This window comes from Chlamydotis macqueenii, chromosome 27, assembly GCF_036417535.1.
Source record: "Chlamydotis macqueenii isolate bChlMac1 chromosome 27, bChlMac1.mat, whole genome shotgun sequence".
Taxonomy (NCBI): Eukaryota; Metazoa; Chordata; class Aves; order Otidiformes; family Otididae; genus Chlamydotis; species Chlamydotis macqueenii.
In genome coordinates, this window is record NC_141582.1 from 5,211,514 (window position 1) to 5,227,096 (window position 15,583).

At 52.6% G+C, this 15,583-nt stretch overlaps 1 protein-coding gene across 1 annotated transcript; it reads left to right on the plus strand.

The window, feature by feature from the left end:
• The first annotated feature begins 725 nt into the window (after positions 1-725).
• TACR1 (tachykinin receptor 1) lies at positions 726-14,629 on the plus strand. Its single transcript, XM_010123081.2, has 5 exons — positions 726-1,126; positions 9,507-9,701; positions 13,220-13,370; positions 13,677-13,873; positions 14,264-14,629. The coding sequence occupies exons 1-5, from the start codon at positions 726-728 to the stop codon at positions 14,553-14,555; spliced, it is 1,236 nt and encodes a 411-aa protein (XP_010121383.1). The 3' UTR covers positions 14,556-14,629.
• The last annotated feature ends 954 nt before the right edge of the window (positions 14,630-15,583 follow it).

Genomic DNA, 15,583 nt, shown 5'->3' on the forward strand with positions numbered 1-15,583 from the left:
CTCGCATCCCGAACCGGTCCTGAGCCGGGAGGGACCTGAATCCTGCATCCTTCTCCGGTCCTGAATCGGGAGGGACCCGCATCCCAAACCAGTGAGGAGCCAGGAGTGACCTGCATCCCGCAGGTCCTGAGCCGGGAGGAACCTGCATCCTGCATCCTTCTCCACTCCTGAATCTGGAGGGATCCACATTCTGCTCTGGTCCTCAACCACGAGGGACTCGCATCCTGAACCGCCTGCACCCAAACCAGGACTGACCCGCAGCCTGCTCTGGTCCCAAACTGGGAAGGACCCGCACCCCTCTCCAGTCCTGAACCAGCAGGGACCCGCATCCCAAACTGGCTGTGCCGTGAACCGCGAGGAATCTGCGCCCCAGTGCAGCTGCAGCCAAGCCTGGAGGGACCCATGCCCCAAAACCAGCCGTGCATCCCAGTCCATCTGTGCCCCAACCAGAAGGGACCCGCGCCCCAAAGCAACAGCATGCCTTAACGTGGCTGGACACCCTGCTCCAGCTGCACCCAGAGGCAGGAGGGACCTGCACCCCGAAATGACTGCACCCTGAACCAAGAGACACCTATGCCCTGAACCAGCTGCGCACCCCAAACCAGCTGTCCCCCAAACTGGGAGGTACCCGTGCCCTGAACCAGCCATGCACCCCAAAATGGCTGCACCCTAAAGCAGGAGGGACCTGCACCCCAAAGCATCCCGGTGCCTGGTCTGGCTGCGCCATGGATAACGCTCTGCCGCTGGAAGCGGAGCTGGAGCACCAGTGGCTACTCAACGCCTCCCTGAACGAGTCCTTCTCCAACCAGTTTGTGCAGCCCCCGTGGCAGGTGGCCCTGTGGGCCGTGGCCTACGCCCTCATCGTGGTGGTGTCGGTGGTGGGGAACGTGGTGGTGATGTGGATCATCCTGGCTCACAAGAGGATGCGCACCGTCACCAACTACTTCTTGGTGAACCTGGCTTTCGCCGAAGCCTCCATGTCCGCCTTCAACACGGTGGTGAACTTCACCTACGCCATCCACAACGAGTGGTACTACGGGCTGCTCTACTGCAAGTTTCACAACTTCTTCCCCATCGCCGCCGTCTTCGCCAGCATCTACTCCATGACGGCCATCGCCCTGGACAGGTGAGTTCCGAGCAGAAAACCCCAAACTCTCCCTGGCACCCAGATCTGCCTCTGCCTGGGTGCTCTGCTCAGCTCAGTCTCATCTCCGGTCACGGGAGAACACTGCAATTAAATAAAAGCTTGTTTGGGTAAAAGCAGGCTGGAAATAATCCCTCTCCCCGCCCCGGTTGCAGGTGGCTTTGGGAATCCTTTGTCAGTTCTGTGAAAGGAACTCGAGAACAGGCTTTGTAATGCCCGTGCGCGTCGGGAGCATGTCTCGGGTGTGCGTTTGGAGTCGCGCTGTCCCCTCCCTTCCCAGCTGCCATGCAGAGCCGTCCGTGCCTTCTCCAACCTCCTAATTTAAAAGCAAACTCGATATTTAGCACAAAATGGCATCACCTCATGATATAAAACACACGCCTGTGTCGGACGCGCCTCTGCTGCGCTGCAGGAGCTGTTTCACACTGCTCGATCGGGGTTGGGAACCCTCTGAGGAGCTTCAGAGAGAAGCTCAGGCTCGGGAAAGGCATCTTGACTTAGCAAACGTGTGGTCACGTTGTGTGCCAGCGTGTCCCCCCAAGCAAACCCACCTTGATTTTATTAGCGGAGGCTGAGGCAGAGAGGTAGGTGCCGGGGATTTCACCGATTTGGCTGCAGCCAAAAAAACCCAGGTTTTTTCCCTGCCTGGTTTCTGCCAGCGCTGCCCGATGACTGGGGACCACCGGCAGAGCGAGATCCCACTTGCGTTTTGCCACGATCAAAAGTTCACGCAGTGTGTGGCGGGGTGCGACGGCACGGGTGGCGACGCCTCTTCGACCGCAGAGGGACAAGCCAGGGTCGATGGACACAAAATAGCCACGCGCCCAGTACCTCCAGCACGCAGCTCCACTCTCTTCTCTCCCCCTCCACGAAATCTTTTATTTGATGGCATTTTCACACCAGTGCCAGAGATAAATCAAGCCTCTCAAACAGCTTTGCAATTTTCCCCTCTCGCGTACCGGCGTTTCAAGCGCAACAGATTTTTTTTTTTCCAACGCGACATATTTCCCAAAGACAGCTCGGCTCTGCAACGCCTCTTTTTGGCCCTTCTGCCCGGGGAATAATAGACATTTTGGCTGGGGACCCAGGCAGAGCGGGGTGGGGGAGGAGAGCTGCAGCGCCGTATGCCAGCACATTTTGAGCTGATGTCTAAGTGCTGCACAAACTGGCAGGGATATTTCGCTACGAGAATTTAGAGTGCTGCCACAACTCACGCGCTGACAGCTCGGGAGTCGGAGCTTGAGTGGATGATGCTCTCTAGTCGTTAAAAACAGGCTCAGGTTTTGTTGCGCTCTGGAGTTGCTCCAAGACGCTCTCCTCTGAATAAATGAGACTTAGCCAAGCTCTCGTATCAGAGACGTAAGGAGAATTAAGGCAATAAGAAATAAAAGGAGGAATACTACCAGCGTGGCTCTGCTCTTACCCGATGCTGTTGCTGGCTCTGTTCCAGGAGCATCTGCATTTTGGGGATGAACTGGCACAGCCCCTTTCAGGTTAGGATGAATTAGAGAGATTATTTCTGTGTTGTTGTTAAATACTTCGGTTTTTAGCCTTCAGTCCACACCCTGGAATAACCAGAAAAGGAAATCTGCCACGGGAAGCTGGAGCAGCATGTACAAAACGGGGAGCAACACAGGTCTAGGAGCCTGGCGCTGAATTTTGGGGGGAATTGGCATTTCCAGTTTGCTTTTCTTGCATCTGCAAACCCTTAACGGAGCCTCGGTTTTCCCATGGCTGGGCTGCAAAACCTGTGCATGCAGGCTCGGCTCGCCTACCGAGAAGGACTCAAAAGAAGCTGCCAACACCTCCTGCACAGAGCTACCTGCTGCATTTCTCAGCCCAAATTTCCAGCGAGGTGGGAAATCGGGAAGGCAAAGGCAGCAAAGCTCATCCTCTGCCCCTCCAGGCAAGCAGCATGCAACAACATCTCCAGGCACTGGAAAACTGCTTGTTTTCCCGTGGTTGAGACCTGACAATAGTACCTTAAATATATGAAATGCAGGAACTCGTTCCAGGAACCTGAAAGGGAAGAATTTGCCCTGGCAAGCAGCAAAAAGCTGTGTGGGAACAAGCAAAGCAAGTCCCTGAATTCGGAGCAGCAGAGCCCGGTGGGCTCAGCAGAACGGGTTACGTTCCCAGCCGGGACGTACCTGAAATCAAACAGGACTGCAGTTCTGAATTCCACCAAAAGCCAGGAAAGCAGAATTGAACGTGCCTCGCGTTCCCAAAGTGCATTAAGCCGTCCAGCAGAGCGGCTGCGTACGGAGTCTGAAGGCTCGGAGGAACGTCAGCCTGCAGATTGCTGCCCTAAATCATCTCCACTCGTGCCTTCTGCAAGCAATTTCCAGAATGTCCTCACCGGAGGATACGAAACCGCCTTGGAAAGCCTCGGCACAGCCGTAGGAGTCACTGGGAGAACAAGTAGGGAAGCGGGTTTGATCATCCCAATGGCTTTTTTTGCAGAACCCACCACAGGTTCATGCAAGAAAAAAAAGGCTTTTGCCTGAAGCTGGACCATCCATCCTTTCACCAGGACCTATTTCAGCCTGGGCACGAAAACTCTAAAAAAAAAAAAAAAATAAATAAAAAAGTGAATCCTATAGACAGTGTTATTCTGAATCCTGCAACAATAGCAGGAAATGCAGGAGTCAAGGCTGGGAGCTGGTGAAGTCTGCTCAGGAAAAGCCGTGATGCTGCTTCTCAGCATCCTGCAGAGGTAGGGGCCAACGGTTCGCTTTGGCACTCAAAAATTCGCCACGGCCTTCGTTTTCAGGCGTATCAGTGCCAGAGCACATCACATATCCCCTTCTGGCTTCAAACTCTTCTTGTGAACTAATTCTCTTGAAAGACAGAGACAGAAAGTCCTGGGGTTTTTCCGATCTTCCAGGAAAATGGAGAGCCCAGCAGCGCCCATGGTGAGGCCAAGCTAATTTGCAGCCACGCTTAGAGGGGGGAAAAAAAAAAACCAACAAACCTCTGGACATCCCTGCGTTGCAATATCTGTGATGCATGGGACGGTGCATCGTTAGAGAAACTGTTGACATTTTCTCTGGATTCATTTCTGAGCAGCACCACTCGTCCGTACCGTGAGCAAACCTCGGTCGGAGAAATGAGTTTCCGGGATGCCAGACAACCGGGACTGCAGCCGGAGCTGAAGATCCCGAATTACTTTCAGAATCAGAATTAAAAAAATCACCTCTGATCTCTAAACTTTAAGTGAGCTCAGCCGAAAGCACCGCAGAGGGAACAAACGCTGAGGAGCAGGGTGAAAGCCCTGCCGTGAACTCGAGGTGAAGACAGACTGCGCGGCACTTGGACTATTTAATATAAAACAATTTCCCTTTTTCTGCAAAGCGTCCTCGGCTCTAAAGCAGGAATACAAGCAACATACGGTGGGACTAATCTCCTGCAACTCCTACACCAACTTGTCGCTTTTGCTCATTAAAAGAATCCCCTCTCCGCCCTCCACCAGCGCCAACACTGCCGCAGCAGCACGATCCAACTGGGATCTTCTTTATATTCCCTTTTTATTTCCTGATGGGTTATCCAATTATATTCCGTGTCTTAAGATCCATCAATTTGCCAGCAGGAGCTGCAGAAGAAACATCAAATCCGTGAACCTTCACTCACCACTGACGCTCCGAAAATTGCTGGTCTGCAGCCGAGACCCTGTAATATCTCCCCAGCCCCGTATTATTTGCAACAGAAAAACCAGCTCGGAAAATTATTTACTGCTTGCAAGCTTGAACTCCCGGGTCGGACGAAGCAGCTGAATATCAGGAACATATTCACCAGCTCAGCGACCCCGTGCCTTCTCCGAGCGGTGATTACTGCAGAAAGAAACCCTCCGGAGAGGACAATTACATCAGCGCACAGACAGATTAATTTGTCATTTACACCCTAATACAGCACTAGCTTGGGTTTTGGTTGGGTTTTTTTTTTTTTTTAATCTTGACTTAATGGACTTCTGGGCTTTGCAGGGCAGGATTTTGCTCTGCACCCAGCTCTGCCAGCACATCATTTGGAAAATGGAACAGCAAGGGGGAAGCGAAAGGAGCCACATCCCCTGCACCGGCCACCCGGCGGCATTGCCTGCGCCGCAGCTAGCGATCACCGAAGCAGCTTTTTGCAATCCCCAAAAATCAAGCATCACCAAATGCAGCAAAAAACCCAATGAAGCGGCTGGATACCCAGCACAGAGCCGGCTGGAAGCGTTGATTTCCCAGCTGGGGTCAGAAAGCAGAGGGATGTTCTTGTTCTTGAAGGAAATTCCGCCCTGCGTTCAAAAAGGAAAGATGCCGTGCCAGGGAAAACGCCGGTGAGCAAACCTGCAGCCTCCTGCTCGATGAAGACGCTTTGCCCCGCGTTGAGCATCGCTCGGGTCTCAGGGCAGATCCATCCCTCAGTTTGGGCGCTCGCTGTTTTACATTGACGCAATAAACAGGAGGAAGCAGCTGCTTGCGGTGCCTTTGTCGCAGCGTTGCGTTTCAAGCACGCGGGGCTCAGGCTCCTCAGACGTCGTCCAGACACGAGGTATCTGGGGCCAGCGCAACGAGGCCCCGCTGCGCTCTGCAAACCTGCTTGAGGGACGGTGTTTTTGCACCCACACCGTTGCAACACGATCCTTTGCGGAAAGCAAAAAGGCAGGTTTTTCGTTTCGTCTCTTGGGTAGGAAGGACCCAGAGCCGTGCTGGAGGTATCTGACCCACCTCAGCCCAGACCACCTGCTCTGACCTGGGTGCAAACTCCCCAGGACTGACGGCACTAAACCCCTCTTTGCTCAGGATGGGAAAGCGCCGTGCAATAAAAGACACAGCGCAAGCTCTTCTTGGTTCCTCTTATCTGTCGTATCCTTATTACTTACTGAAGCAGATAAGGAAAGTCTGGGATGAAAGAGGCTTCATAAATTTTTGCTGTTACATGAATCTCATCTCCACGAGGGTGGAAACAACGGTGTAATGTGAGTTATCCGCGCAAGCTCCAGATTTCCAGATGCAATTTATAGATGGCTACGCTGCCTTGGATGCAGTATCTATTTAATAACCGATCCTCTCAGACCTGCCCTGGTACAGCATTCGACTCAAATGCCATTCTATCGTCATAGTAACGCCCCTTCAAAACACAATAAAATATTTAAACACCGGCAAACGGCATTACCGACGTCATCGGACAGCGTCTGGTGTAAAGTTGCGCGCGTCAGTGCCAAGCCCGTTAAACACGGTAGATTTAAAACGTTACACGTGGGGGGAAAGGCGCAAGGAAAAGGCAGCTGGGCGGGCATAGGGTCTGTCCCACAAGGGGCTGGGCAACCCTGAGCTTGCAGAACTGGGTTGCGCTGGAACGCGGTGCTGCCATCTGAAAAGAAAGCAACTGCAGATAATTTTATTTTTAGGAAGAGGTATCATCAAGCTTTCCCAACCCAACATCTTCTGCAGGCAAACGGCCCCGTTCCCGGTGCTACCCCCATGCGCTGCCTGCACGGGGAACTAAACCTTTCCCTGCCGCAGGAAATCTGCCCTTAAATCCTCAACAGAGAGCCAATTCCCTGCGAAAAATTAGGACTTGAAGACCCCAGGGTGGTTTGTCACAGCGAGGGCAGGATGCTTACAGAGGGACATGCTCCTCTCCCTCACCTCCCGCGAACGACCGTGGCTAGCAAACCGCAATGCTCAGGTTTTTTATAGATAGGAAAACTGCCCTCTTGCACGGCACAGAAAAAAAATAAATCTCTCTAATAGGATACCACATCATAGGGAGATGGGCAGAGCGGGGCCACAGAGGCACTTTGCCAGGAGAAATACGAGCTAATAAACTCATTAGCTTTGCTTTTGAGAGCCCGCTTCTCGCCGGCGCGGCCGGGACCTGCGTGACCGAGCCGAGGAGGGCAGCGACTTCCCGGCACTTAAGCTCTGATCGATGCCTTCTGTCTCCAGCGCTGCAAAACCCTACGCGGGGCCAACCGCCCGCATTTTGTATTTCTGTTTGAATGCAAACTTCTTCGTATTAATAAAAAAAAAAAATAGATCGGCACGGGGTTTTTGCTGAAAGGCAGAGTCATGACTGACACGTTATTTTTCTTCCCTGCTAAGAAGTGATCGATGGAGGGTTGGCTGCAGCACCTACCGCAGCCTCGCCCGCGAGATCGAAGCGACGTGGAGGGGAGAAGATGACATGGAGGTACCCACAGCTCGGGGTCGCTTTTCTGCCTTGCATTCGCTTGCGCAGGAGGTTTGATCATAGGTTATCCCAAAACCCCACCGTAAAAACACAGCACGGGGGAAGGTTTGGCTCAAAACTGAGCAGAATTGCAGTTGGGACCTGCGTTCTGGGTGCAAAAAAAGATCCAGTGGCGGCCAAAAAAATAAAAACAAACCCAAAAAGGAAAAATTCAAAGACAGGAACACACAAACCTACTGGGTAGAGAAATACAGAGAGGCCGACTGGTCTGAAATGAGAGTTATGAGAGCACAACGGACTGGAAGAAGGGAAAAGCAGCTGCTTTGCTCCCAGTACTGATGCTTTTCCATCCCAGTATGAGCAAGACGGTGGCTGTCATCCGAGCTAAGGCAGCCACAAAACCACAAACACCGCTCCTCCTCTCTCCCTGGTCTGATTTTGCATCAAATGTTCTTGTCAAGCAGAGGAGAAGAAAAAAAAAAAAAAGGAGAGAAAGAAAAAAAGAAAAAAAAACGAAGCAGTTATTAAAATGTTAGGACAATTTTCTGCTTAGTGGTACAATTATTATAGAATTACATGATATTTTAATATGAAATAATGGTCTAATTATTTTCAGGATGTTTGTACGTTCCCATCGATCTCCAGCATTTTTACGGTCTGTAACGCCAGCTCCTGCAGGCAGCCCAGACCCTTTTCATTACCTTTTTCCTTCCCTGTCAGAACCCCTGTCTAGGAAAACCGTTATTATTCCCATTTTTAATCCTGAGGGGCGGCTGGACCCAGAGCATCCCCAAGGGAACACTTCAGAGGTCACTCGGGACTGATGGTTTGGGAATCGCTGCCGAAAAATGGGATCTGGGGGCAGGTTTCCCCAAAGCGCCGCCAGCTTGCTCCCTCCTGCCTCCCGGACCCCGTCCCTGCGGATGAATTCTGCCATCTCCTTTCCACCACGTTGCAGACAAGCCGATGGCGGTTGGAAAGGTCTCGGCAAACCCGCTAACGAGGGGCTCGGCCAATGCCAGCCATTGAAGGATGAGGAGGAAGAAGGAGACGAGTCCTCGTGGGGTCCCAGGAAGCCGATCGCAATCCGACGACGAGAAAATGAGAAACGCGGATGCAGAAACCAGGAGACATCGGTGGATCGCCGGCCGCTGCACCAGAGCAGCGCTAACCCCCACTGCCTCGGCTCCTTCAAGCACCAAACAGATTTCCCAGGGATAATTATCAGACGGATCAGGCGGAATTTCAGCTGCACAAAGCTGATACGGTTTGGTACCCTGGGGCAGAGGCAGCACCTCCTGCATATTTGTATACTAATCCCTACGCCCCTGCAAGTGGCCACCAAAAAATGCAACATGGGGAGTATTTTCCATCTAGGAAAAAATTAAAAGGAAAAACTCTTCATTCTCTGGAAGGAGAAGGGATGAAGGAAGAAATAGAGGAGGCTGCAAATGCCCCGGGCGATAACACACGCAGAGCGATGCGATGCTTCTCCTCTTCCCGAAGCTTGATGTGGAGCGGGGGGGGGGAAATAAAATTAAAAAAAAATTGCGACGTTCTCACTTAATCATTCCAGTGCTGCCGGCTGCTTTGCAAAACCAGATCTGCAGAGGGCTAAATCCAATCTGCCTCATCGCCGCTGGAGCTCTTCCCAGATATGACGGCTGATGTTCGGGGCAAAGAGCCCAGGAGCCGGCCAGATACGGCTGGCATCTCCGATCCCCCATCCCACGCCGGCCCAGCGCTCTTATTTTTGGTTCTCCTCCTGTGACACTTGGCGCCGTGATCTCACAGCAATAGGATTTTGCGCGGGTGCGGAAATACCGGGCACTGCCAAAGCAGCTGCTGCCAGACGGCAGCATTGGGGCTGGCGTTGTACAAATTGTTCTCCGCAGAAGCAGCCGGTTGCCGGTGGCGTTAGCGAAGGTGGTTTTCAGCTGAAAGTCAAAGAGCATCTCAAATGGGGTTCAAATCTCGAGGGTAAGATGCTGCAAAAGAATTAAGAGTGTTGGCTGGGGAAGGCTCCATTATTCGATGCTGTTTGCATCGTGCGCAGCGAGGGGCTGCCAGGAGGCATTAAGGAGGTGCCAAAAATACAACTCCACACAAGGGAGACCAAAACCAGCCCCAAAAGCTGCAACGCCAGCACTTTCCAGCTTTGATTTCTCCTTTCCCCACCTGGCAGGTACATGGCTATCATCCACCCGCTGCAGCCCCGGCTCTCGGCCACCGCCACCAAGGTGGTCATCGGCGTCATCTGGCTCCTGGCTTTCCTGCTGGCTTTTCCCCAGGGATACTACTCGGTGATGGAGGAGCTGCCGGGCCGGCTGGTGTGTCTGGTGGAGTGGCCGGAGCACAGCAACAGCGTGTACGGAAAAACGTGAGTTGAGCTTTTTCAGCTACGGGTACAGAAAAAAAAAAAAAAAAAATCTCAAAAAAAAAAAGTAGAAAATAGGAAACGAGGAACGATGGGAATGGCTCAAAGCTCCTCGGGATGGGAAAATCCTCCCCCTACCCTAGCGAGGGCCAGTGCTGCGTGGCTGATGGAAGGAAAATCTCCAGCCATGTTATCCTGGGGCACATTAAGGTTAATTAAGGTAAGTTTAGTGCTGCTCGCGATCCAAAGGTTGCCCCACGCTCTTCTACGCTCCCTGGCCTTCTCAGATGCTCATCCTTGAGAAGAACTCACAGAAAACCGCTGAGACGCAATATTTTGGCTGTGGGGATGGGGTCTGCATTGCCCCCAGGGGCTTATTCACACAGGCAGGTACGGCTCTGGTTTTCGCAGCACTTTTCCTGCATCCTGTACCTCTAAAGGCTTCCTGGGGCGAGGGTTATTCCTGCAAGAGGTAAACAGGGGTTTACCAGGGGTATTTTGGCCAGGCAATAACAAAAAAACCCACTAGTTTGGGATTTACCGAGTCCAAATGCCCCAAAATTCACTCGGCTGCTTAAAAACCAAGCTACAGAAAGAAGCTCCGTGGCATCAGCCCAGGCTGGGAGGCAACGCTGGGCTAGAAGGGCGCAGCAGGAATCTCCTTCCTTCCCCTTACGGTGCCGGCTAATTAAACCTGGCATTTCCAAAGGGTCCGGGCCACCCCGCTGGTCTGCCGGCACAGCGGTGCTCCGTGGTTTGCTCTTTGAAGCCTGCGAGTCATGCGGCGAGTTCAATGTCATGAGTTAAGGAAAAAAGAGAGGAGGAGGGGGAAAAAAAAAAAAAAATTATTTTCTTATTGCAAGGCAGGTACGGCAAGAACTAAAATACGTCCAGCTGATCTCCAGAGGTGTTTTCCAACCTTAATTATCCCGGGCCACCGCGATAAATACAACCAGCGTGAAGAAACGCCGCTGGCTCAGGCAGCCCCCCGAGATTGAAGCAGCAACCGGTGCAAGCTCAGGGCCTGACTTGGACAGATCATTCGCCGTTCAGCCGTACGCTTTTTCAAATAGCTAATTCAGGAGAAAAATGCCACCATTAAGCTATGAATGATTTGCCGCTGGAAGCCGGGCGCCGCTTCAAAGCCGGAGCGTCCCCGCGCTCTTCGGCGAGCCAGGGGCTCTGCAGACAGAGCAGGGCAGCAGATGCTAAGCAGAAGCTTTTAAATAGCCAAACCGCAAATAGACGGGGGGGGGGACTGAAAATATCCTGCAGCGTCTCTCCAAATCGCGAACCCACTTGCGCAGCGCAGAGCCCGAGATGTTTTTACCGCCCCAAAATAACTTTGCAGGGACAGGTGCCTGGGGCACTGTCAGACGCCCTCCCCTGCTCGCGTGGCCTTGGTGCCGTTATTTAAGGAAGGTGCCGGCTTGTTTGCAATGCCGTGATGAAAAATAATTTTTTTTTTGGTCAATAGTGAAAATAGAGGACTTCCCAACACAAGGGCGTCCTTTCTCTCGGCAAACGGAGCCCAGAAAGCACAACCCTGCCACGCAGAGGGTACCAGAGATGGGGATGTGAACATGAGAGTCGTTTTTTTTAACGGAAAAACCGCGTGTTCTCAGCCCACTCGTAGGGGGGGAAGCGGACACAGACCTCGGCGCGGGGGAGATGCTGCACCTGCACCAGGAGCCGGCGACTCAGCTCGATTCGATCCACGGCCCCTCGCCGGCGCTAACCACCGATTCCCTCTCCCGCTTTTGGTTTCGAAAGAGATATCTGATCTATCCCAATTTCATTAGCTGCCATTTCACTTTGTTAAGGGGAAAAGCTGACCCATTCGCCGGCTCCTCTGGGAGATAACAGCCCGCAGCAACCTCCTGGACTTCGCGAGGTGGTGTAACTCCTACAAGCCCCTCCATCTTATACAAAACCCTAAATCCCCACACCAAAGACTTTTAAATTACAAAACCCAGGCTTCCCTAAGTGCTGTGATCCTGCAATTCTTGTAGAAGAATAACAGAATAAGGGTCTGTCCTGCTTGCGTTATCTAACAGCTCCTCTGGGGCACTTCTGCACGGCACTCAGCTGTTTGCAGCTCGTTGAAGACCCTGCACGAAATGGGAACCACAACAAAATCTTCATCGCGGAGCCACGGAGACGCCTCTTTAATTAGCAAAATGGAAAACAGCCCTCCAAAACCCAGCTCAAATGCGATTAGCGCTGGGCAAAGAGGAGGCCAAATGAGATTGCAGGTACAAAACAAGGAGGAGACGGCGTGGCAGCGCGGGTGCGGGGCCAACCCCGTTCCCTGCGGGAGTTGCACCAGGCACGAGCCTGCCCCATTCGTTACGCTTTGGAGATATTATTCAATCAAAGCTGCCGGGAGGACGAGCGAACACGAGAGCGGAGCGTGGCTACAGGGCCTGAACTGCCTGGAATAGGTGCAGCACCTTGCATTCGAGTCGGGCACGCATCCCAAAAATTAATGCAAAGACCCTAAAGCTGTTGGAAGAAAATCACCTCGACCCGGCGGCACGTATGACGCTTTGTGAGCCGGCACCGTGCAAGCCAGAGGTGCTTCTGTACCGCTGTTGTCACCTTTCTGCAGCGGAGAGAGGTTTCTGCAAGCTCTGATGGTAGGAAGGAACCCGCAAGGTCAAACTGTCCGTCCCCATCCTGTTTGTTAAAAACAGCATTCGTTTTTTTTTTTCCTTTTTAAACCAGCTACTATTTAACGCCACCACAATCCCAGTGGCTATTGCAACCTGCCACGGCTCCACGACCACACAGCCTCAAGCCCGCGCTAACAGTTTAATCCAGACCCCCTCACACGATTTTGAACTTCCTTGTCATTGTTACAAACAGACACAAAGATCCTGCCCTTTCCAGAGCCCGAAGAACTGACCCGGCCGCTGAATTCACAAAAATGTTTTAATAAACCTCCACGACAAGGGTTTAGGCTGTGTTTTTAGGGACCGGGTCTATGCCTTGTGCCACGTGAGCCCAGCTAAACCGATGGTGAACCAGGATCCAGGCAATTCGGATCCGAGCCCCAGCGTTTGGCCCGCTGAAGCCTTGATTTCTTCAGCTTCACATTCCCGTCCTTTAGATGTCCAAAAACCACATTGCTCCTGCAGGACCGCCAAAGAAAAGGTGGGATAAGAGCAAGTGTTTATCTCTAGGATAATTTGGGGCGTAAACAGAGCAGAGCCGCTCCAGCTAAGACGTCCTCGCCTCATGAAGGTAACACCAATTCCTTACCGGCCTCAGTCTCCCATCCCAGGAGGATGGTAGGACGCCAAAGGCTGGCAGCAGAGGCTTGGAAAAGACTGGGGCGAAAGCAGGGAGCCCTTCCCGGTCCAAGCTCTGCAGGAAACGCGTCTGCAGGAACTCTACCAAATTCTCTTTGCCCCTGTGAAGCACTTTGCCTTCAAGCTTGGTTTGCCAGAAAAAAAAAAAAAAAAAACAAACACCACAAATAGTTCAAGGACACGCTCAACGATTATCGTATTTTCTAGGTATCACTTCTGCATGACCATCCTGATCTACTTCTTGCCGCTTCTGGTGATAGGATGTGCCTACACCGCGGTCGGCCTCACCCTCTGGGCAAGCGAGATACCCGGCGACTCCTCCAACCGCTACCACGAGCAGGTCTCAGCCAAGCGGAAGGTAAGGAGCTCCGAGCGCAGTCAGAGCCATAATTCATGCCCATTCCCAACTACTCACAGCCACAAATACTTTTTTAGAGGTGGAAACAGGTCAAGACTTCTTGCACGGTTGTTGCTAATGGAGCAGAGCGCATCCTCCAAATGTGTCCTCCATGAACGTGCATGGTTTAACCAAAGCGTTGACCACACGTTTCCGGTTGGAAAGGTCTCCAAGGCAAAAAGAGCTGGCCCCTTCTGTAAGGGGACACCCCACCTGTAAGGTGTTCAATGGATAACTTTGCTTCCCTGCCCTCTCTTCTCCTCACAGGTAGTGAAGATGATGATCATCGTGGTATGCACCTTCGCACTGTGCTGGCTGCCCTACCACATCTACTTCACCCTGCAGTATTTCAACCCCGACTGGTACCTGCAGAAGTTTATCCAGCAGGTCTACCTGGCTATCATGTGGCTGGCCATGAGCTCCACCATGTACAACCCCATCATCTACTGCTGCCTCAACGACAGGTGGGTTTCCAGTGACTTTGAGCAGCATCTCGGTGCAGCGGGGACGGGAGCAGGGGGAGACACAGAGGAGTCTGATAGAGGAGAGTATGGACTGAGAGTTTTTCCAGGATGGTTTTGTCCCATCCTCTTCCAGCAGATGCAGGGACGATACAACACTCACCTAAATAAGTCTTCCCTAAAGCCCCTGTGGGATTTGAGGGCAGGTATTGAAACAGTCCCAGCTCCTAACTGGAGTTTATCAATGTTTTTTTCCTCTCTCTAGTGAAAAGTACCAGTTGTTGTTGTTGTTGTTCAGTAGTGCTTAGCTCTGTCTTCCCACTCCTAACGAGGTCCTTTCGCCATCTCCACATCCCTCACCCCTGCCTTTCCCCATCTCTTCCATCCCCCCAGGTTTCGTGTGGGGTTCAAACACGCATTTCGGTGGTGCCCATTCGTCAGCGCTGGTGAGTACGAGGGCCTGGAGATGAAGTCAGCCAGGTATCTGCAGACCCAGAGCAGCATGTACAAGGTCAGCCGGATAGAGACCACCGTGTCCTCGGCAGTTGGCATGGCCGAAGAGGAGCTAGAGGAGAGCAGCAAGGCCAAGCGTCTCTCCGTAGACATGACTTCCAACGGCTCCTCCCGCAGCGACTCCAAAACGGTCTCCGAAAGCTTCAGTTTCTACTCCAACACGCTCACCTAAGCAGCTCCATCGCCCCCTCAAAAGGGTGCCACCATCGCCTTTCCCTCACCGGGATTCTCCGGCACTCAATCGACCCAGAGTCATCACCCCAGTTTGCGACGTGCCGGCTTTCTTCCGTGCTGTTTTACCATCTCTTGCTGTGCCGCTCACCCGCCACCCTCGGACGAGCCCGAGAGCAAAAGCTTTGGATTAGTTTCCCATGCTCCACCGAGGCTCGTGCCTGAACACAAGGGAGGTTTGGCTCCACTCCTCCTTGCTTGCTGCCTGTCCAACCCACCACGTGCTGGGCGGGTGGACAGGACGCAGAAATGGGACAGAGCTGGCTTTTTCTCCTAAACCATAAATCCAACATTGGCAGGCTCTTCCCTGCTCTCTGTGAGACAGCAGGGATCTCCCAGTGCATCCCACCCAACAGGACAATGAACCAGTCTCGCACTTTCCTCTTCCCACCTTTAATTTCATTCTCCCTGTCACTCTCGGTGGAATATCCAGAGGGGTATTCCATTCAAAACGCAGCAAAAAAAAAAAAGCTGTGTCCAACTTCAGGAGCCTGTACATCCACAGGGCACCACCGGCCACTCAGCGCTTCAACCCAGATCCGGGCATTTCTGCAGAGTCTCAACTCATCTCCGGCACGTGCGTCCCTCCGCGCCACGGTCTTCTGTTGCCGCTCCACAGTGCGGCTCATCGAAACGGGGCTCTCAAGAAGGAGTTCTGAACGCAGCCGGACTTCAGTCGCTGCTCATCAACCGTACGTGCCAAAAGCAATCACTGTGATCTCCTGAAAGGCCCAAGGCGGTGCCTCTTGGATAGATTTTGGAAGCCTGAGGAGGTCTGGAGAAGACAAGACTGACCGAACTGAAATGTTTTTCACAACTGGGAAACACCGAGAACTGCACAGAATGGGGCGTGGTAGGATTGTGTCGGAAAAACAAAGTTTCGCCAGCATGCAAGGTTTGAAGGGAGACAAAACATTTACAGACAATTTTTACACAGAGGAGAGTTCAGATGATTCACTTCCACTCTCT